A 24,211-nucleotide genomic window follows, 5' to 3' on the forward strand; every position below is an offset into this window, starting at 1 on the left:
TGGGGATATGCTTTCACATACTAAATACATCAAGGTTAGAGTGAGTGAGTCAGTATGGTTTTACGCCGATTTTAGAAATATCCAGCAATATCACGGCGGGGGACACCAGACATCTGCTTTACACATTGTACCCATGTCAGGAATTGAACCCGGGTCATCGGCGTGACGAGCAAGGCTTAACCACAAGACTACCGGACCGTCCAAAGCAAGGTTAGACTAATTCCAGACTAATCACCACCATTGTTACCTATATCAGTGAGGCGTGTCTGTAGACCACTCCTTGTCTCAGTCTCAGTCTCAAGTTGACTGTTGCTGTTGATCAATTTCTTCTCAAGTTCAAAATACTGTTGCTCTGTTGATAAAAACGAAAATTAATTATGAAATCATAACTTTTTCATGGTACTAGAATTGTCAAAATTATATTTAGGGTAAAGTAAAAACAGCCATAAATAGATTCAAACACATTGGTAAGTGAGTTGGGTTTAACACTGCTTTTACAGTATTCCAGTTATATCACGTCATTTCAGCTTAATGTGGGAGGAAAGCCCGAAGTGATGCAGGTCTCAGACGTTTACCACTTCGGTGGAACCCACGAGCATGGTATGGTGCTGACAAATCTAGAAACATAATCGGGGTGAACCGGGATTTGAACCCACAATCATAGATTTCTGGCGTGCTGCAACTCTGAACAGCGAATAATGGGGCCTTAGACGACTGGGCCACCCATGCCCCCTAAACACATTGTCACGAATACTGATGACTTATAGTGACTGAGTGAGTGGTAGTTGTCATATAGTATAGTTCTACCCTGTTCCATGATAAACAGCAATATGACAACTTGTTCACAGTTAGAGAACAGTCATTAGCGGAAAAACGATTGATAACATTATTGAGGCATCACAAACTCCCAAGGCAATACATTAGGTACGAATTAATATCAATGTTTTTACGCCGCCTTTAGCAATATTCCAGCAATATCACGGTGGGGACATGAGAACCTGGGTCTTCGGCATGCGAACACTTTATCCACTAGGCTACCTGACCGCCTCATATGGGTAATGAAAATCGACATTTTATTATCAGCTACATTATTCTGTTTGCATGGATCAAGTACTTCACAGTCCAGCTAATTTCAATAATTATTCATGCAATACCTACCTAAATCAATTAGGCTATGGTGTTGACTAATTACTTTGATGACGCAATGTTCTTTTGATTTATTCATTTTATTTATTGCTTGTACAGAATGCATTCATATTCTGAGATTGGAGGTGACTTATCATCTTGCTGATGTGTGTTGCATCATATATACTGAACATTCCTATCCATTATGCCAGTTTTTGGTATCTAGAATGAAGGGGTATGAAAGGAGGTCATATTATGTGCAGGGTTTTTCTACATAGTTAGTATAACAGTTATTTTTAATAGGGCTGGCTAAAAGATTGATAATCAGAATTATCGTTGATGGGAAGAAATATTAACGATTATCGATATGACAATTGTGTCATGGATAATATCTTACATGAATTATTGTGATGAAATAAAGTTTACATTTACTAAACATGCTAAAACAGACTTGTTATTGTCAATCATGTCAACTGCCGAAGATGTGAAGCGGCTGTTTTTGTTGTATCTTAAAATGTCCACAAAGTAACCCATGCATAAATGTGCCACCACTCACCAGTGGGGGGAAATATGTTGTTTTCTTTCAGACTTTGTTTGGCGAAATTTGCTCAAAGTTATTATACCGATATTTATAGATAATTGGTTGATATTTAATTGAATCGATAGCCAGCCCTAATTTTTATTGTATAATTCATGTAAACCATTGCATCATTCCCATTCTTTCCTTAGTGATTATCTAATTATATCAGTATGATATGTTTGTATTAAAATGAACTGCAAAGTAGACAGAAATAGGACCAATAACAAAATATGGGAGTAGGGAACTTTACTGGGCGCACTTTTTTGGATTTCAGTTAGAGTTGCATGGAGGATCCAACTCATGTTGCCAGCCTGAAGCTAAGCTATCGGAAGGCTAATGAGTTCACCAAAGTAGCCAACACCCTACCATGTGAAAGGGTGTTTGATCGGAAAGGGTTACCTAACCCTTATGATTGTAAAAGGGTGCTTGGTAGGAAAGGATAGAGTTCAGGGTAACCTACCTTAACCCCAACACAACTAACCATAATGATTGAAGAGTCATGTGAGATCTGTGAAGCGAGAGCCACAGTCGACATTCTGACCCAATTGACCCTATAGTGCTAAATGCGACTCGTAAATATTTTCCTAACATGAGGTGCCCCCAATCTGTTGCACACGTGAAAATATTACAGCTATCTAGTGTTGTAGAAGTCATTAAATGATACATCACATGATTTCAGGGTGACAGAGCATAGCATTAAGTCTCACCATAGGTATATGTTGCCTTATTGGAACAATGAATTTAAAATCTACCTCGAATCTACCCTAATTTCAAAACTACTGTAATAGGAACCATACCATTTTACCAGTTATTCATGCAACAGAGCAACTAAGAAATGAACACCATGAACAAAAACAAAGATCAGGAAATTTATTGAAACGTTTACAACCATAGGGACTCAGTATGATCTGCTAATCCCTGTTTTGTGAGGATGTGAATTTGATGGTTTCTACATGGGCGAGGGGGTCGCATTGTAGTTGCGATCGTATTATTGACTATACAACAATTATGATGACTATCAGTAAATAAAAGTAAACTGCTACATTAATTCAAAACCAACATGTACTAAAATCTTTGTCACGCAAGACAGAAACAGCGATCTACAGATCGTGACCAGTTTAACATGATAAATCAATGTTAATTGACTGATTGATTGTAGTTACTATTTTCACTAAAATGAACATGAATTTATAATCTTCTATCAACATGTGGTGTATTTGAATGTTGTCTATTGAAGGAGGTGTCAAACATTGAGACAAAAATTTAAGTTTCACAAATTTTAAAGACATGCACGAAAACGGAGGGTGTTGCGGGTGAACCGAATATATATATTGCTTACCCGAGTTTACGCGGAGACGTTCATATTTGGCCTTAAATTCGTCTACTTCAGCTTCTTTGTTTCCAAACGAACTCTCAATTTTTCCCTTAATATCTTCAGATAACGATTCTAATTCAGAAACGTCCAGAACTTTTGAAAGAAAGACAGTACCCGCCATTATGGCGCATGTGTGATTCCGGATGTGGAACTGTGGCGAGTACCAAGAACAGATAACTCTGTGGTACTTGTTCTGGTCAGACACGCACGGTACAACATTTCAATATGTTATTGTCATGACTTTTGTGAAAGTATATTTTTGGGGGTGTCATATCTTGTAAATTATTACATAATATGACTGAATTCCGTGGTGTTATTTCAATCTGTTACGTAGTTTGTATACCATTATCAATGATTATGCTTTGCCAATCATTTAATAATTAAAGTGTTTACCTTTATGTAAATACGGCATTGATTTTGGGTTTTTAATTGTTGATTGGAAACGTATTCTCATTGCAAAATAAAAAGGTATGTGCAAAAACTTTATCATATATTATATTATATCAAAATGACATGGCGCATATTCCAAAAAGATTCAAGGCCAAGTTGGTATCTTTGTATCAATTAAGCAGAAAACATTTTGTTTTCTTAAGTTATTATTTTAATAAGTTACCTATTAAATGATGTATAATTATGTTCAGTTTTGATTACTCAATGTTGAAGGTAGCTGCTGAGACAGAAATAATTGTCTGAGGTCTGCACAACTTATTGCTGAGGTCTGACAATGGTTCTCAAAGTTTGTGTGATTGGGGCTGGTATTATTGGACTGTCGTCGGCCATTCAGATACAGGAGAGACTCGGACAGCAGGACATAACTCTCGTAGCTGACAAGTTTTCACCTGAAACTACAGGGGATGGATCAGGCGGATTCTGGAAACCTCACATGCTTGGAGAAACTCCCATTTCTGATATTAGGTTAGAAATAATAATGATAATAATAATAATAACAACTACAACAACAACAACAACAATAATAATAATCTTGATAAAAAAATTAATGAACTTATACACAAAATTGATTTTTTTCATCCATGTTGTTTTTTTAAAAAGCGAGCAGGTACAAAGAAAGAAGATAAACCTATCGTATCATTAATTTTGAAATCATCGCTGTTGAATTGAGTCCTCTAAATATGAATTGAAACATAATGGCTTAAATTAAGCATGTTCTTGTGATTTGAAACCTGTGATTGACTAATCATATTTAAGTATATTGTATTCTCCAAATTGATAGATGTATTGTTGGCGTTGTTCTCAATGTGTTTGTCTGCCAGACGATGGAGTGTGACGACATGGCAGCATCTGACAGACATAGCAACATCGCCACTGGCAGCCCAGGCTGGAGCATCCACTGTGTCTGGCTACTCACTGTCCAGCAGGCCACAGTACCAGGTCAGTCACTGGGAATATTCACATTGATAGTGGAGGAGTGTATTCACATTGATAGTGGAGGGGTGGGTACACTGTCCAGCAGGTCACACTACCAGGTCAGTCACTGGGAATATTCACATTGATAGTGGAGGAGTGGGTACACTGTCCAGCAGGTCACACTACCAGGTCAGTCACTGGGAATATTCACATTGATAGTGGAGGAGTGGGTATACTGTCCAGCAGGTCACACTACCAGGTCAGTCACTGGGAATATTCACATTGATAGTGGAGGAGTTGGTACACTGTCCAGCAGGTCACACTACCAGGTCAGTCACTGGGAATATTCACATTGATAGTGGAGGAGTGGGTATACTGTCCAGCAGGTCACACTACCAGGTCAGTCACTGGGAATATTCACATTGATAGTGGAGGAGTGGGTACACTGTCCAGCAGGTCACACTACCAGGTCAGTCACTGGGAATATTCACATTGATAGTGGAGGAGTGGGTATACTGTCCAGCAGGTCACACTACCAGGTCAGTCACTGGGAATATTCACATTGATAGTGGAGGAGTGGGTACACTGTCCAGCAGGTCACACTACCAGGTCAGTCACTGGGAATATTCACATTGATAGTGGAGGAGTGGGTATACTGTCCAGCAGGTCACACTACCAGGTCAGTCACTGGGAATATTCACATTGATAGTGGAGGAGTGGGTACACTGTCCAGCAGGTCACACTACCAGGTCAGTCACTGGGAATATTCACATTGATAGTGGAGGAGTGGGTATACTGTCCAGCAGGTCACACTACCAGGTCAGTCACTGGGAATATTCACATTGATAGTGGAGGAGTGGGTATACTGTCCAGCAGGTCACACTACCAGGTCAGTCACTGGGAATATTCACATTGATAGTGGAGGAGTGTATTCACATTGATAGTGGAGGAGTGGGTATACTGTCCAGCAGGTCACACTACCAGGTCAGTCACTGGGAATATTCACATTGATAGTGGAGGAGTGGGTACACTGTCCAGCAGGTCACACTACCAGGTCAGTCACTGGGAATATTCACATTGATAGTGGAGGAGTGGGTATACTGTCCAGCAGGTCACACTACCAGGTCAGTCACTGGGAATATTCACATTGATAGTGGAGGAGTGGGTACACTGTCCAGCAGGTCACACTACCAGGTCAGTCACTGGGAATATTCACATTGATAGTGGAGGAGTGGGTATACTGTCCAGCAGGTCACACTACCAGGTCAGTCACTGGGAATATTCACATTGATAGTGGAGGAGTGGGTACACTGTCCAGCAGGTCACACTACCAGGTCAGTCACTGGGAATATTCACATTGATAGTGGAGGAGTGGGTATACTGTCCAGCAGGTCACACTACCAGGTCAGTCACTGGGAATATTCACATTGATAGTGGAGGAGTGGGTACACTGTCCAGCAGGTCACACTACCAGGTCAGTCACTGGGAATATTCACATTGATAGTGGAGGAGTGGGTATACTGTCCAGCAGGTCACACTACCAGGTCAGTCACTGGGAATATTCACATTGATAGTGGAGGAGTGGGTATACTGTCCAGCAGGTCACACTACCAGGTCAGTCACTGGGAATATTCACATTGATAGTGGAGGAGTGGGTACACTGTCCAGCAGGCCACACTACCAGGTCAGTCACTGGGAATATTCACATTGATAGTGGAGGAGTGTATTCACATTGATAGTGGAGGAGTGTATTCACATTGATAGTGGAGGGGTGGGTACACTGTCCAGCAGGTCACACTACCAGGTCAGTCACTGGGAATATTCACATTGATAGTGGAGGAGTGTATTCACATTGATAGTGGAGGAGTGTATTCACATTGATAGTGGAGGGGTGGGTACACTGTCCAGCAGGTCACAGTACCAGGTCAGTCACTGGGAATATTCACATTGATAGTGGAGGAGTGTATTCACATTGATAGTGGAGGGGTGGGTACACTGTCCAGCAGGTCACAGTACCAGGTCAGTCACTGGGAATATTCACATTGATAGTGGAGGAGTGTATTCACATTGATAGTGGAGGGGTGGGTACACTGTCCAGCAGGTCACAGTACCAGGTCAGTCACTGGGAATATTCACATTGATAGTGGAGGAGTGTATTCACATTGATAGTGGAGGAGTGTATTCACATTGATAGTGGAGGAGTGTATTCACATTGATAGTGGAGGAGTGGGTATACTGTCCAGCAGGCCACAGTACCAGGTCAGTCACTGGGAATATTCACATTGATAGTGGAGGAGTGTATTCACATTGATAGTGGAGGAGTGTATTCACATTGATAGTGGAGGGGTGGGTACACTGTCCAGCAGGCCACAGTACCAGGTCAGTCACTGGGAATATTCACATTGATAGTGGAGGAGTGTATTCACATTGATAGTGGAGGAGTGTATTCACATTGATAGTGGAGGGGTGGGTACACTGTCCAGCAGGCCACAGTACCAGGTCAGTCACTGGGATTATTCACATTGATAGTGGAGGAGTGGGTACACTGTCCAGCAGGTCACACTACCAGGTCAGTCACTGGGATTATTCACATTGATAGTGGAGGAGTGGGTACACTGTCCAGCACGCCACAGTACCAGGTCAGTCACTGGGATTATTCACATTGATAGTGGAGGAGTGGGTACACTGTCCAGCAGGCCACACTACCAGGTCAGTCACTGGGATTATTCACATTGATAGTGGAGGAGTGGGTACACTGTCCAGCAGGCCACAGTACCAGGTCAGTCACTGGGATTATTCACATTGATAGTGGAGGAGTGGGTACACTGTCCAGCAGGTCACACTACCAGGTCAGTCACTGGGATTATTCACATTGATAGTGGAGGAGTGGGTACACTGTCCAGCACGCCACAGTACCAGGTCAGTTACTGGGAATATTCACATTGATAGTGGAGGAGTGGGTACACTGTCCAGCAGGTCACACTACCAGGTCAGTCACTGGGAATATTCACATTGATAGTGGAGGAGTGGGTACACTGTCCAGCAGGCCACAGTACCAGGTATGTCACTGGGAATATTCACATTGATAGTGGAGGAGTGGGTACACTGTCCAGCAGGTCACACTACCAGGTCAGTCACTGGGAATATTCACATTGATAGTGGAGGAGTGGGTACACTGTCCAGCAGGCCTCAGTACCAGGTCAGTCACTGGGAATATTCACATTGATAGTGGAGGAGTGGGTACACTGTCCAGCAGGTCACACTACCAGGTCAGTCACAGGGATTATTCACATTGATAGTGGAGGAGTGGGTACACTGTCCAGCAGGCCACAGTACCAGGTCAGTCACTGGGATTATTCACATTGATAGTGGAGGAGTGGGTACACTGTCCAGCAGGTCACACTACCAGGTCAGTCACTGGGATTATTCACATTGATAGTGGAGGAGTGGGTACACTGTCCAGCAGGTCACACTACCAGGTCAGTCACTGGGATTATTCACATTGATAGTGGAGGAGTGGGTACACTGTCCAGCAGGTCACACTACCAGGTCAGTCACAGGGATTATTCACATTGATAGTGGAGGAGTGTATTCACATTGATAGTGGAGGAGTGTATTCACATTGATAGTGGAGGAGTGGGTACACTGTCCAGCAGGTCACACTACCAGGTCAGTCACAGGGATTATTCACATTGATAGTGGAGGAGTGTATTCACATTGATAGTGGAGGAGTGTATTCACATTGATAGTGGAGGAGTGGGTACACTGTCCAGCAGGTCACACTACCAGGTCAGTCACAGGGATTATTCACATTGATAGTGGAGGAGTGTATTCACATTGATAGTGGAGGAGTGGGTACACTGTCCAGCAGGCCACACTACCAGGTCAGTCACTGGGATTATTCACATTGATAGTGGAGGAGTGTATTCACATTGATAGTGGAGGAGTGGGTACGCTGTCCAGCAGGTCACACTACCAGGTCAGTCACGGGGATTATTCACATTGATAGTGGAGGAGTGTATTCACATTGATAGTGGAGGAGTGTATTTACATTGATAGTGGAGGAGTGGGTACACTGTCCAGCAGGTCACAGTTCCAGGGCAGTCACTGGGAATATTCACATTGATAGTGGAGGAGTGTATTCACATTGATAGTGGAGGAGTGGGTACACTGTCCAGCAGGTCACACTACCAGGTCAGTCACTGGGAATATTCACATTGATAGTGGAGGAGTGTATTCACATTGATAGTGGAGGAGTGGGTACTAATGACCAAATTCATGTTTTGTACCATTCATAATTATGATACAGTAAATTACGTTTATAACCAACAGACTCATAACAAACTGATGGATACAACAAACTGGTCTTTTTAGTCCCGACCATTTGCTGTGTATAAGTTGCATACTTATAACAAACTTTGTGGTCCCTTTGAGTTTGTTATAACCATAGTTTACTGTAGTTTATATTAACGATATAGGCGGCCAACATCACAAGTGGTTAGATGTTGGCTTATTATGTGGATAATAATATTTATAGTGTACAAATATTAATATATTTCTTGGGCATATGCTTTTTTTGTTTAGAACCTAACTATTTAGATAGGTCAATGTTTTAGAAAAAAAGTCAACAGAAATAGAAACAGTAAGCCATCTGAGATTTTGTAGTGAGTCCTACACTAATTGTCTGCATGATTTCATCCATCATACAGCGTTCATGAACGAATGGCAGAACCTTGAATATATGAGATGTAGAGATGAAACCTACTTGTCTTCAATATAAGTTCAAAGTGTCCAGGTGTTATAGGGACACAATAATGCGGACAAATATTTCCATTGTGTTGGCCGTATGTTGTGAAATGTGAGTGTGGATGCAGTTCTGACGTTGATCTGTCTGTTTACGACTGCAGGAGGAATGGTGGAAGGACCTCGTGCTGGGCTACCGCCATCTCTCCCCCCGGGAGCTGCAGATGTTCCCTGATGCAAAGTAGTCTCTTTAACCCCTGCCTTTGTACTAGTGCTGCTTTCCTCACTACTTATCACTATTAATCCCTTAGCCTTCTGGGGATTCTGGCTTAGAGTAGTTGCCTGGCAACCTTTGCAGGTCGTAAGAATCAACTTGATGGATCTGGTCATCATTGCTTTCCATATCAGTTTCTGGATCGACTGTCAGTTTGATTATATGCATGCTGCCATGATTTAGCTGGAATATTGCTGACTGCAGCATTAAACAACAAACAAACAAAACAAACTTATCACTAACTGTAGAATATCAACTGTTTCATTAGTATCAAATTATTGAATTGTTATTGGATAAGCTATGTTGATAACTTAAGATGTCCTGCTTTTTCAGTATGTTGTATCACGGACGTATATACGTCTTTGGTTGTATGTATTATTTGTTTCAGATCCGGTGTATTCTTCACCACTGTTCAGATAAATGCTGTAGCGTATATGGACTACTTGTTGAGAAGGTGAGCTACCCCAGGTGATCCCTCTAGACCTATGGCCTGGTCTTACAACCAGCAACTGTATTGGCCTTACCCCAGGTGTTCCCTCTAGACCCATGGCCCCGTCTTACAACCCGCAACAGTATTGGCCTTACCCCAGGTGTTCCCTCTAGACCCATGGCCCGGTCTTACAACCATCAACTGTATTGGCCTTACCCCAGGTGTTCCCTCTAGACCCATGGCCCGGTCTTACAACCAGCAACTGTAATGGCCTTACCCCAGGTGTTCCCTCTAGACCCATGGCCCGGTCTTACAACCATCAACTGTATTGGCCTTACCCCAGGTGTTCCCTCTAGACCCATGGCCCGGTCTTACAACCCGCAACAGTATTGGCCTTACCCCAGGTGTTCCCTCTAGACCCATGGCCCGGTCTTACAACCAGCAACTGTAATGGCCTTACCCCTGGTGTTCCCTCTAGACCCATGGCCTGTTCTTACAACCAGCAACTGTAATGAGCCTTACCCGAGGTGTTCCCTCTAGACCCATGGCCCGGTCTTACAACCATCAACTGTATTGGCCTTACCCCAGGTGTTCCCTCTAGACCCATGGCCCGGTCTTACAACCAGCAACTGTATTGGCCTTACCCCAGGTGTTCCCTCTAGACCCATGGCCCGGTCTTACAACCAGCAACTGTATTGGCCTTACCCCAGGTGTTCCCTCTAGACCCATGGCCCGGTCTTACAACCCGCAACTGTATTGGCCTTACCTAAAACTGTCAGAAACCCAGTTCCTGTTAGATTGGTATTTTGATTGTCCAGTCTTCAAAACCTGATTTTTCTGCATTCAGTTCAATTGACTAAGACTTTTGAGTTTAGTTTTAAGAATTACAATTTTTGTAGCTCATGTGTTAAATTCAATATTTATATCTGAGAACTGTTGTTTCCATTGTTTCAGATTTCAGAAAAATGGTGGAAAACTTCAGATGAAAACTATTACCAGCATTGATGAGGTTGCTAATAAGTTTGACTGTACATTATTGTTTTAATACTCAGTTGAAGTGAAGCAAATGCATACAACTTCAGAAAGCAGTTAGGTTCAGGACAAAAGACATCCAGAATAGGGCTGGGACGGGTAACTCGGGTACTCTGTTACCCGGGTTGGGTGGATACTGAGGAGGGTGCGAGTACCCACAGGGCACCCAGACCTGTGGTTAGTCATGTCATATATTGTGTAATAACAACAATCATCTAGAACTCCATGGTTACACTACAAGTCGCTGAAGTTCGCATTTCTTTCTGACTATTAACTCATTCCTTCTGACCTTTATAGGTTTGAATAAAGATAAAATTTCAGTCAACTTCAGTGTATACATGACCATATTGTTTTATTTGTGTGTCTAAATACATATTGCCAGGGCTATGGTTAATCTATTCCAAATCGGTACCTGTCTTTTGAGACTGACAGTGGTTATGCGGGTAGGGTCGGGTAATAGAGTGACGGGTACCCGGGTAGGGTCAGGTAATAGAGTGGTGGGTACCCCGGTAGGGTCGGGTAATAGAGTGGTGGGTACCCGGGTAGGGTCGGGTAATAGAGGGGTAGGTACCCGGGTAGGGTCGGGTAATAGAGGGGTGGGTACCCGGGTAGGGTCGGGTAATAGAGTGGTGGGTACCCGGGTAGGGTCGGGTAATAGAGTGACGGGTACCCGGGTAGGGTCAGGTAATAGAGTGGTGGGTACCCCGGTAGGGTCGGGTAATAGAGTGGTGGGTACCCGGGTAGGGTCGGGTAATAGAGGGGTGGGTACCCGGGTAGGGTCGGGTAATAGAGGGGTGGGTACCCGGGTAGGGTCGGGTAATAGAGTGGTGGGTACCCGGGTAGGGTCGGTAATAGAGGGGTGGGTACCCGGGTAGGGTCGGGTAATAGAGGGGTGGGTACCCGGGTAGGGTCGGGTAATAGAGGGGTGGGTACCCGGGTAGGGTCGGGTAATAGAGGGGTGGGTACCCGGGTAGGGTCGGGTAATAGAGGGGTGGGTACCCGGGTAGGGTCGGGTAATAGAGGGGTGGGTACCCGGGTAGGGTCGGGTAATAGAGTTATGGGTACCCGGGTAGGGTCGGGTTATAGAGGGGTGGGTACCCGGGTAGGGTCGGGTAATAGAGGGGTGGGTACCCGGGTAGGGTCAGGTAATAGAGGGGTGGGTACCCGGGTAGGGTCGGGTAATAGAGGGGTGGGTACCCGGGTAGGGTCGGGTAATAGAGTGCTGGGTACCCGGGTAGGGTCGGGTAATAGAGGGGTGGGTACCCGGGTAGGGTCGGGATAATAGAGGGATTGGTATCCGGGTAGGGTCGGGTAATAGAGGGGTGGGAACCCTGGTAGGGTCGGGTAATAGAGGGGTTGTAGTAAATTTGGACTCGTCCCAGCCCTGAACCAGACATTACTTTCAATATTGCTTTTGAATGTTTTGTTGTTTTATTTGGTTTGTTGTATAACGCCGCACTCAGTAATATTCCAGCTATATGACAGCGGTCTGTAAATAATCGAGTCTGGACCTGACAATCCAGTGATTGACATCATGAGCATCGATCCACGCAATTCGGATATGATGACATGCATCAACCAAGTCAGCGAGCCGGACAACTGATCCCGTTAGTCGCCTTTTACAACAAGCATATTCGCCTTTTACTGCAAGCATGGGTTGCTGAAGACCTGTTCTAACCCGGATCTTCATGTGTCTTCTAGAATGTATCACATACAAGGCATTTTAGCGAAGCAAGACCAATATCAAGTCAGTTGTATGTATGCTGCAGGTTGCCTATGACTACGACGTTGTTGTGAACTGCAGCGGCATCAGAGCCAGGCATCTACTCGGGGACCTCGATGTCGTGCCAGTCAGAGGTCATCTCACCAGGGTCAGTGTTACACAAGTACAACATTAACTGCATCTCCCACTGTCAGCTGTGAACAGTATTTCAGTTACGTCATGGCGTGTCAGCTCATTGTGGGGAGAAAGCCCAAAGTGATGCATGGAGGTCAATCAGTTATTGGTGATGGCAGACCAAGGATCATAATTGTGGTGAATCAGAGATTTGATCTCAGGCGGCTGGATCCTGGGCAAGCAAGGTGGGATGGCTTCCACCACTGGGCCACCATGGTCCCAATCTTTTCTAAACTAAACACAGATGCACATTTGTTGCATCCAAGTCACAGCTTCTGAACTCTTGTAGTTCTGGGCCCACTTGCACAAAGCGATCTTAGTGCTAAGATGATCTTAACTCCCATACTTTAACATAGGCTTACAATAGTTGTAGTGCTAAGATCGCTTTGTGCAATTGGGCCCTGGTCTATCGAAGTCACTGCTTCAGAACTCATGTATTTTTGGTGTTTCCAAGGCAACTGAAGACCATCAGGCCAATGCTAGTGACCTCTTAGAGCAGCTTCTGTTGCAGGTTCGGGCTCCATGGGTGAAGCACTTTGTCTTGAGGCTGGATCCTGGAGAAGAAGCATTTGTGTTGCCGGGGTAACTCAAACATATAAAACTCTGAAGAAATGCATGCATAATCAGGAAAAAATATCTACTTGTAGTGTAACCATGGAGTTTTATTGTTATTGTCATTAAACAACATATCCCGTGCCTTACCATGGGGCTGGGTAGTCCTGTGGGTACCCGGGTCCTGCTCAGGGCCCAGCCGATCTGAGTTCCCATCCCAGCTCTACACTGCACACATGGCAACATAGTCAGAAGTCTTCGGTAGGTTGGTTTGTTGTTTAACGCCACACTCAGCAATATTCCAGCTATATGACGGCGATCTGTAAATAATCGAGTCTGGACCAGGCAATCCAGTGATTGACATCATGAGCATCGATCCACGCAATTGGGATACTGTGACATGCATCAACCAAGTCAGCAAGCCTGATCCCGTTAGTCGCCTTTAACGCCAAGCATAGTCTCCTTTTATGGCAAGCATGGGTTGCTGAAGACCTGTTCTACCCCAGATCTTCAAGGGTCAGAAGTCTTCATGAATATAAGAAGGAAACAGTCTGAAATTTCTTACTTATTTTATATTTGTCCCCACCTATCAACCAGGTCTTTGTACCTAAAATCTTGAAAAATAAATTGTCAGATCAAAAAACCAAAAATAAAACAAATGCATGAAAGTGAGGCAATAAGTGTTCTGGCTCTATTATATATCATAATACTGAATACTGTTTATCATATGTCGTGGGTCAACAATTGGTGTCTTGTTGCCAGGGTGTTGACCTCAGTGTTAGGTGGTGCTGATGAGGTCGGCAACTGGAGTACCGAGGTCAGGGAAGAAGACAAGACGGCTGTGTGGCAGCGATGTTGTCAGCTGATGCCGAGTCTACAGGTAGTCACATTGGGTGTATGTCATTCATATAACCCATAAGTTGGAAATTAAAGTAAGATATTCACTCACTAGGTGGAAATGTCAGAACGTTGTAACGCCGGTTCTTGCCCCAGTCGCCCTGGGTATGAAAGATGAAGACACAACACTGATGTCGAGACATAGGAATAGGGAAGCAAGTATCAGAGGGACAGTATTTCCCATAATGTTTGGTTTGGTGAGAGGGCTAATTGGGTTAGTAGTGAATCTGGTAATGTTTGAGATGGGTAGATGGCTTTATATTGCATTGAATGTTTTGGCTTTATAGTGTGGTTGCACCGGTACCAGGTCGAGTACTGTGGTTAATGATTGTGGTTGTACCTGGTTAATGATTGTGGCTGTACCTGGTCAGTGATTGTTGTTGTACCTGGTCAGTGATTGTGGTTGTATCTGGTCAGTGATTGTGGTTGTACCTGGTCAGTGATTGTGGTTGTACCTGGTCAGTGATTGTGGTTGTATCCGGTCAGTGATTGTGGTTGTACCTGGTCAGTGATTGTTGTTGTATCCGGTCAGTGATTGTGGTCGTACCCGGTCAGTGATTGTGGTTGTACCTGGTCAGTGATTGTGGTTGTATCCGGTCAGTGATTGTGGTTGTATCTGGTCAGTGATTGTGGTTGTACCTGGTCAGTGATTGTGGTTGTATCCGGTCAGTGATTGTGGTTGTACCCGGTCAGTGATTGTGGTTGTACCTGGTCAGTGATTGTGGTTGTATCCGGTCAGTGATTGTGGTTGTATCCAGTCAGTGATTGTGGTTGTACCTGGTCAGTGATTGTGGTTGTACCTGGTCAGTGATTGTTGTTGTACCTGGTCAGTGATTGTGGTTGTACCTGGTAAGTGATTGTGGTTGTATCCGGTCAGTGATTGTGGTTGTACCTGGTCAGTGATTGTGGTTGTATCCGGTCAGTGATTGTGGTTGTATCTGGTCAGTGATTGTGGTTGTACCTGGTCAGTGATTGTGGTTGTATCCGGTCAGTGATTGTGGTTGTACCCGGTCAGTGATTGTGGTTGTACCTGGTCAGTGATTGTGGTTGTATCCGGTCAGTGATTGTGGTTGTACCCGGTCAGTGATTGTGGTTGTATCCGGTCAGTGATTGTGGTTGTATCTGGTCAGTGATTGTGGTTGTATCCGGTCAGTGATTGTGGTTGTATCCGGTCAGTGATTGTGGTTGTATCTGGTCAGTGATTGTGGTTGTATCCGGTCAGTGATTGTGGTTGTATCCGGTCAGTGATTGTGGTTCTATCTGGTCAGTGATTGTGGTTGTATCCGGTCAGTGATTGTGGTTGTACCCGGTCAGTGATTGTGGTTGTACCTGGTCAGTAATTGTGGTTGTACCTGGTCAGTGATTGTGGTTGTACCCGGTCAGTGATTGTGGTTGTATCCAGTCAGTGATTGTGGTTGTACCGGGTCAGTGATTGTGGTTGTATCCAGTCAGTGATTGTGGTTGTACCTGGTCTGTGATTGTGGTTGTACCTGGTCAGTGATTGTGGTTGTACCTGGTCAGTGATTGTGGTTGTACCGGGTCAGTGATTGTGGTTGTATCCAGTCAGTGATTGTGGTTGTACCTGGTCAGTGATTGTGGTTGTACCTGGTCAGTGATTGTTGTTGTACCTGGTCATTGATTGTGGTTGTACCTGGTCAGTGATTGTGGTTGTATCTGGTCAGTGATTGTGGTTGTACCTGGTCAGTGATTGTGGTTGTACCTGGTCTGTGATTGTGGTTGTATCCGGTGTGTGATTGTGGTTGTATCTGGTCAGTGATTGTTGTACCTGGTCAGTGATTGTGGTTGTACCTGGTCAGTGATTGTGGTTGTATCTGGTCAGTGATTGTGGTTGTACCTGGTCAGTGATTGTGGTTGTACCTGGTCAGTGATTGTGGTTGTATCTGGTCAGTGATTGTGGTTGTACCTGGTCAGTGATTGTGGATGTATCTGGTCAGTGATTGTGGTTGTACCTGGTCAGTGATTGTGGTTGTACCTGGTCAGTGATTGTGGTTGTATCCGGTCAGTGATTGTGGTTGTACCTGGTCAGTGATTGTGGTTGTACCTGGTCAGTGATTGTGGTTGTATCCGGTCAGTGATTGTGGTTGTACCTGGTCAGTGATTGTGGTTGTACCTGGTCAGTGATTGTGGTTTTATCCGGTCAGTGATTGTTGTTAAATCTTTCAGGATGCACAGGTGGACCATCACTGGGTGGGTTTGCGTCCCAGTCGGTCCCGGGTCCGGCTGGAGACAAGTCACATGACGGTCCAGGGGAGAGCAGTACCAGTAAGTGGAAATTCTGCCATGTTGGTTGGACATGTCTCACGACATCATGCTGGACATGTTGACCGCTGACATCAAGACTGATGGATACTGGAAGTGATCTCATGACCAATATAGACATCATAATTTAAGAACGAATATTGTAAATTTACATTTGCCTGTTTATGAGGTCATATGAAGGCCATGAAAAATTCTGTGGGAGGTTACTGACGAGAGATTTTCATTATCCAAATGAAGCTATGGTAGTGAATAGGTCTAGCATATTTATCCTGAGAATGATAATGGAGATATGATTCAGTGGATAACCAAGGATGTCTAACTGTGACAGGTGATTCACAACTACGGCCATGGTGGTTCCGGAGTGACGCTACACTGGGGGTGTGCTGTGGAGGCTGCTGACCTCGTGCTCAGAGAGATCCAAGCCAGGAGACCCATGGCCAAACTCTGACCTCTACCTCCTGCAGATCTGAGGCAGGAGACGCATGGCCAAACTCTGACCTCTACTCCGGCAGATCTGAGGCAGGAGATGTGTGGCCAAACTCTGAGGAACTGTACAGCTGTCTATATACCTGTCTGTCAAGATGTATAACTGTCTATATATACCTATCAGTGCTTTATCCACAACTCAGGTCAAATTTGTTTACATCTATATTTACCAAAGATCTGTTTATTTGTTCTAAACAGACAGAATGTTTTTTCTGTGTTTTTTTGTTCTTGTCTGTGAATGTGAAAATATTTTTATTGAATGTATTTCATTGGTGTGTTGTGAGATGAGAAGGATGCTGTATTGCACTCTCAAGGACAAGGTTATATCCTGCACACCGCTGAGCAGGATGGTGTATTGCACTGTCAAGGACAAGGTTATATCCTGCACACCGCTGAGCAGGATGGTGTATTGCACTCTCAAGACAAGGTTATATCCTGCACACCGCTGAGCAGGATGCTGTATTGCACTCTCAAGGACAAGGTTATATCCTGCACACTGCTGGGCAGGATGCTGTATTGCACTCTCAAGGACAAGGTTATATCCTGCACACTGCTGGGCAGGATGCTGTATTGCACTCTCAAGGACAAGGTTATATCCTGCACAGCGCTGAGCAGGATGGTGTATTGCACTGTCAAGGACAAGGTTATATCCTGCACACCGCTGAGCAGGATGGTGTATTGCACTGTCAAGGACAAGGTTATATCCTGCACACCGCTGAGCAGGATGGTGTATTGCACTCTCAAGACAAGGTTATATCCTGCACACCGCAGGGCAGGATGCTGTATTGCACTCTCAAGACAAGGTTATATCCTTCACACTGCTGAGCAGGATGGTGTATTGCACTCTCAAGACAAGGTTATATCCTGCACACCGCTGAGCAGGATGGTGTATTTTACTGTCAAGGACAAGGTTATATCCTGCACACTGCTGAGCAGGATGGTGTATTGCACTGTCAAGGACAAGGTTATATCCTGCACACCGCTGAGCAGGATGGTGTATTGCACTGTCAAAGACAAGGTTATATCCTGCACACCGCTGGGCAGGATGCTGTATTGCACTCTCAAGACAAGGTTATATCCTGCACACCGCTGAGCAGGATGGTGTATTGCACTGTCAAGGACAAGGTTATATCCTGCACACCGCTGAGCAGGATGGTGTATTGCACTGTCAAGGACAAGGTTATATCCTGCACACCGCTGAGCAGGATGGTGTATTGCACTCTCAAGACAAGGTTATATCCTGCACACCGCTGAGCAGGATGGTGTATTGCACTGTCAAGGACAAGGTTATATCCTGCACACCGCTGAGCAGGATGGTGTATTGCACTGTCAAGGACAAGGTTATATCCTGCACGCCGCTGAGCTGGATGCTGTATTGCACTGTCAAGGACAAGGTTATATCCTGCACACCGCTGAGCAGGATGCTGTATTGCACTCTCAAGACAAGGTTATATCCTGCACGCCGCTGAGCAGGATGCTGTATTGCACTGTCAAGGACAAGGTTATATCCTGCACGCCAGTGAGCTGGATGCTGTTCTGCAGGTTGTTTTTTTAATGCACCAGGGCTCTGTTCTACAAGGCGATCGTAGGGCTACGACCATTGAAAATCTGTGTTAAAGTATTGGAGTTATGCTTTGTGGAACAGGAACCAGCTGTAGTATATTGTGTCGTAAAGGCTATATCCTGCACATTGATAAGCAGGATGCTGTATTGCAGGTTGTGTTTGTGTTATATACTGACAGTAGCGTATTGTGCCTTAACTGTTGTATCCGTCACATGGATGAGCAGAATCCTGTATTGGAGGAGGTGTTTGTTATATATACTGACTGTAGTATTGTGTCGTAACTGTTGTATCCGGAACATCGATGAGCAGAATCCTGTGTTGGAGGAGGTGTTTGTTATATATACTGACAGTAGCGTATTGTGTCGTAACTGTTGTATCCGGAACATCGATAAGCAGAATCCTGTGTTGGAGGAGGTGTTTGTTATATATACTGACAGTAGCGTATTGTGCCGTAACTGTTGTATCCGGAACATTGATGAGCAGAATCCTGTGTTGGAGGAGGTGTTTGTTATATATACTGACAGTAGCGTATTGTGTCGTAACTGTTGTATCCGGAACATCGATAAGCAGAATCCTGTGTTGGAGGAGGTGTTTGTTATATATACTGACAGTAGCGTATTGTGCCGTAACTGTTGTATCCGGAACATCGATAAGCAGAATCCTGTGTTGGAGGAGGTGTTTGTTATATACTGACTGTAGTATTGTGTCGTAACTGTCGTATCCGGAACATCGATAAGCAGGATGCAGTATTGCAGGTTGTGTTTGTTATATACTGACTGTAGCGTATTGTGTTGTAACTGTTATATCCTGGAATAGTGTGGCTTGCATCTCTCCACCTATGGAATCACCCTACAGAATCACCATGGACAGATGTACACATCTTAAAGGATCTGTTTGAGTTGATGGAGCATGAGGTAGAGAGTCATCCCAGCATCGATCTCAATATGTTTTACTGGAGTACTGGTGCACAGGCAACCATGTGTCCCATGAACCACCTAATACCCCATTCACATGCGTAACATTTACTCACGTAAGTAATTTTACTCATGTATAACTATACATACGTGAGTATATGTAAATTTACTACGCGTTCACATGAAAATCAACTTAGGTGTGTGAATAAAGTATGTAAATTGTGTAAGGCACACATATTCGTCAGTCTGTCCACGACTTTCAACACAAATCAGGTTGTTTTCCAATCAAAGTTGAATGAGAAGAGAGTTAATTCACTGAAAATTTTCGCGTGAAGCAACAGGTGTTTGATTTAATTTGTACACAAAGTTTTGATTCCCTGAAACCAAAAGAAAACGCTGTCCGCTCTACTCTGTATATACTCATAAAAGTTGGCAATTATTGACAATTTGGTTGGTGTTGGCAAAGAAACAGATGTTAATTAGATCATAATCTTACATTGACATAAACATTCACATTGCAACATATACATATGGTGTTAATATACTGCCCAAAACAGTGTTACAAGTCTCACAATACACCTCAAAACGTTACTTTCATGTCTATTGATGGTGTTAACATACACCCAAAAACAGTGTTACAAGTCTTACAATACACCCCAAAACGTTACTATCATGTCTATTGATGATGTTAACATACCCCCCAAAACAGTGTTACAAGTCTTACAATACACCCCAAAACGTTACTATCATGTCTATTGATGGTGTTAACATACCCCCCAAAACAGTGTTACAAGTCTCACAATACACCTCAAAACGTTGTTACTTTCATGTCTATTGATGGTGTTAACATACACCCAAAAACAGTGTTACAAGTCTTACAATACACCCCAAAACGTTACTATCATGTCTATTGATGGTGTTAACATACCCCCCAAAACAGTGTTACAAGTCTCACAATACACCCCAAAACGTTACTATCATGTCTATTGATGGTGTTAACATACCCCCCAAAACAGTGTTACAAGTCTCACAATACACCTCAAAACGTTGTTACTTTCATGTCTATTGATGGTGTTAACATACACCCAAAAACAGTGTTACAAGTCTTACAATACACCCCAAAACGTTACTATCATGTCTATTGATGGTGTTAACATACCCCCCAAAACAGTGTTACTGTGAAGCCACTCAATGAAAGTGCTAAAATACATACAAAGACGTCACCATCACATCTTCGGATGAAAATGTTATTATACACTCCAAAACAGTGTTACCAAGAAGTCATTCCATGAAATTGCTAAATTACACACCAAGATGTTGATACCATCACGTCATGAAATGACAGATAGAAACAATGTTGCCATAAAGTTTTTTTTTAAACAAGATGTCACTATGGAGTCATTTGATGAAAGTGTTAATACACTCCCCAAAACGTTACCATCACGTCTTTTGATGAAAGGATTAGCTTGAATTTTTCAAACCTCAGAAAAGAGCCAAGTTCAAATAATCAAAACATTTTATTTTTCAACTTTGTACACCAGTATCCAACACAACAAACGCAACAGAAAACCTTTTTTCCTTGATCCATGTCGCTTTTGTCACAAAACGGGGGGACCTTTGACATAGTTACATTTCTTTCTTCAAAGGTTTTGGGCAATTTGTCAAAAATGAAAGCAAATGCCATTTGAAGACCACTTATGTAAAATGATTGATTGTCATTGATGCCATATAAGCTCTGCACAAAAGGAAACGTAAAATTGTAAATATCTGACAGGGCTGCCGACATCCATATAAAAATGAATTGGGATTGGGATTGATTTGTTTTGAAAGAATCAGGTACTTCAGAAATTTGGTGAAAAGATGGAAAAATCACAAAACATGAGAGCCTGGCACTGAAACACACCAACAAGACATGCACGTGCAACATCACTTGGGCAATGAAAACGTTGGGTTTTCATTTGCATGCCAATACAATCTTACAGCAAGACCGCAAACAGGAGAATCATCTTCAGCTGTATCCAGGGGGCACGGGTGGCTCAGTCGTCTAAGGCACCGCGATTCGCTCTGCAGAGTTGCATCCCTTGGGCACGCCAGAAACCTATCACGGTTCGCCCCGATTATGTTTCTAGGTTTGCCAGGACCATACCCTTGCTCGTGGGTTTCACCGAAGTGGTAAACTTCTGAGACCTACATCACTTCGGGCTTTTCTCCCACATTAAGCAGACACGCCTCGATATAACTGGAATACTGTGAGAAGCGGCGTTAAACCCAACTCACTCACTCCCTCAGCTGTATCCATGTTTTTCCATGTAGCACCAAGCACCATTACAAGGTGGTGGAACCGTGATCAGACATACGGGACCTTCCCAGATCCGGTCGACCTGTGACTACTAGAGCACAGGACATATTCATACAGCTACGTCACTTACGTGAAAGAACCACCACGTCCATCTCTACAACTACGGCAATACCTATATTGTAGGATACCAGCCCAGACAGTGAGGAACCGTTTACGCACTGAAGGTATTCGCTCAAGACGACAGGTTCGAGGTGTCATTTTGATGGACCTGCATCGTAGGCTGTGACGTTGGGTTCAGTGACGAGTCACGTTTTACGCTTCAGACGTCTTGGGGAACGTTATGCACGAAACTGCATACATGAAGTGGACAGATTTGGTGGTGGTAGTGTGATGATGTGGGCAGCCATCTCCTACACTGGAAGTTGTGAGGAATTTAACGGCACAGCGTTACGTGGATGAGATGTTTCGGTCACGCGTCCTTGCCATTATGCAGCAAGGGAAAGTCACTTTAGGACGTTCAAACAAGAAATAGACAGCCCCATTGTCACAAATCGTGCTCGCCTCCTTGCAGATCTGCTTCTTTATGTATTAGTTCGTATTAGCAAAATCATGGGGGAATTTGTGAAAATTTTGAAAACCTACAACTTTATGGATAACAACTCTTGGTTTATTGCATTAGCGATGTTTCGATGTAAATACTTACACCGTTCCCGAGCAGGAATGGTTTGTTGTGTAACGCCGCACTCAGCAATGTTCAAGCTATATGACGGCGGTCTGTAAATAATCGAGTCTGGACCAGACAATCCAGTGATTTATATCATGACCATCGATCCACGCAATTGTGATCGATGACATGCATCAACCAAGTCAGCGAGCCTGACCACCCGATCCCGTTAGTCGCCTCTTACGACAAGCATAGTCGCCTTTTACGGCAAGCATGGGTTGCTGAAGACCTATTCTACCCCGGATGTTCACGGGTCTCAAGCTGGAATGAGAGGAAAACCAAGTGATGAGAGACATAGCAGCAGGTGATTGATAACGAATAGCACACACATAATTGGATGAAGCTAGATGTATAGTAAGGAATAAGGTATTGAACATTACTTGGGCAGTTTGCATAAAAAAAGTGTTAGTAAATTTCTTGACTGAGAATGTAAGCCCCGAGAGGGAGTTTTTTATCCACCTTTTGAACCGAAAGATAAATCTGAAACAAAAGTTATCAAAACTTGAATATTTCAAAGAGTATGTTTCCATGAACCTTGGGAAACGTGAAATATCTCTTGTAATACAACACTATCCACAAAACTCTGAAAGAGGGGTGACTTGCCAATTAAAGAGCATCATACGACTCTTGCTCAAACGTTGTTTGATCAGGGTTAAAACAAAGGGCCATGTACCAGATGTACCCTTTCCTCAAGTGGACCTGCCCTGCGCTGCCCTATTATGCGTTTGTTTCTCGCCTTTTCGCGAATACCTGGCGTCATCGTTGTTTGATAGTGGTTCATTAACACATGATAATGACATAGTCGTAATCACATAATGGATTTTTGCAGATATACTGAACCGCCAAAGAAACGTCACCATGGATAGATATGTGAGAACCCTTATTTGTCCAAACACTGTAAACATAGTTTGAGACATATTAAAAAGATGAACTTGGCTAAACTGATCATCAAGGTTGAAATTAAAGTGTCAAATGTTCTTAAAGTGAAACAAAACACTAGTCTCTGAGAAAATGGCATCACAAGTCGATACGTGGAATGGCCCAGAATCAGGAATGCCTGACGCAGTTCAGCTGCAGTTGTCGGCCTTGGTCGGACTTCATTCAGCCGTCTTTGAATCTCGCCCAACAGGTGCTCAATGGGATTTAAATCGGGACAGAGGGCAGTCCACTGCATGGTTCTGATGCCATTCTGGTGGAGGAAGTCTCTTGTTGCTCTCGCGGTGTGGGCACGGGCGTTATCATGCTGAATCTCGTGGTTGCGGTGACGTGTCAAATGAGCTATGGCGTGTGGTCTCAAGACTTGATCAATGTACCGAACTGCTGTGACACCATTGCCTCTCCCTGGACCGATGTTCTGGAAGACCACAGGGCCGATCAACTGTGCAAGACCAATTCCACTCCTCACCATGATGCTCGGACCACCCCAAAAGTCTATCTCAACAACACAAGCATCCGAATAACGTTCCCCACGGCGTCGCCAGAATCTCTTTCTCTCTCTCTCTCTCTCTCTCTCTCTCTCTCTCTCTCCCTCTGCAATCTTCTGTTGAGATACAGTAACGGCTCTCGTCTGAAAAGAGGACACTGCTGGTGGCGCCAATGCTGGTACTGTGTTGCCCACTGAAGACGGTCCCGGCGACGACGTAGTGTCAGAATGGGTCCTCGGCGTGGCCTGTG

General features: G+C 44.1%; 2 protein-coding genes across 10 annotated transcripts in view; one reads left to right on the forward strand and one right to left on the reverse strand.

Annotated features, from left to right (window-relative positions):
• LOC124115607 (nucleoprotein TPR-like) overlaps nucleotides 1-3,218 on the reverse strand; it is an 82,678-nt gene extending 79,460 nt beyond the window's left edge. For all 7 annotated transcript variants that reach the window (XM_048399467.1, XM_048399466.1, XM_048399465.1 and 4 more), the window contains exons 1-2: nucleotides 3,045-3,218; nucleotides 248-352 (exon numbers count right to left, since the gene is read on the reverse strand). In XM_048399467.1, coding sequence (XP_048255424.1) covers nucleotides 248-352; nucleotides 3,045-3,201 — 262 coding nt within the window. In that variant the 5' untranslated portion in view covers nucleotides 3,202-3,218. The remainder of the gene's footprint in view (nucleotides 1-247; nucleotides 353-3,044) is intronic.
• A 10-nt stretch (nucleotides 3,219-3,228) lies between these two features.
• On the forward strand, nucleotides 3,229-17,744 carry LOC124115595 (D-aspartate oxidase-like). Of its 3 annotated transcripts, XR_007222131.1 has the most exons (12): nucleotides 3,300-3,548; nucleotides 3,744-3,995; nucleotides 4,352-4,469; nucleotides 9,353-9,429; nucleotides 9,851-9,916; nucleotides 10,847-10,901; nucleotides 12,694-12,795; nucleotides 13,333-13,403; nucleotides 14,136-14,253; nucleotides 16,455-16,553; nucleotides 16,879-17,356; nucleotides 17,680-17,744. XR_007222131.1 is itself a non-coding variant. In XM_048399474.1 (11 exons), exons 2-11 carry the CDS (start codon nucleotides 3,805-3,807, stop codon nucleotides 16,996-16,998), a joined length of 1,017 nt encoding a protein of 338 aa, XP_048255431.1. In that variant the 5' UTR covers nucleotides 3,229-3,290; nucleotides 3,744-3,804; the 3' UTR covers nucleotides 16,999-17,465. The 3 variants fall into 3 exon arrangements, 2 of the variants coding, with proteins under 2 accessions (XP_048255431.1, XP_048255430.1); XM_048399474.1 differs by lacking the exons at nucleotides 3,300-3,548; nucleotides 17,680-17,744 and adding an exon at nucleotides 3,229-3,290 and having other exon boundaries at nucleotides 16,879-17,465; XM_048399473.1 differs by lacking the exon at nucleotides 17,680-17,744 and having other exon boundaries at nucleotides 16,879-17,465.
• The last annotated feature ends 6,467 nt before the right edge of the window (nucleotides 17,745-24,211 follow it).

Source organism: Haliotis rufescens, unplaced genomic scaffold (assembly GCF_023055435.1).
Source record: "Haliotis rufescens isolate VD_foot unplaced genomic scaffold, xgHalRufe1.0.p SCAF_2, whole genome shotgun sequence".
Lineage (NCBI taxonomy): Eukaryota > Metazoa > Mollusca > Gastropoda > Lepetellida > Haliotidae > Haliotis > Haliotis rufescens.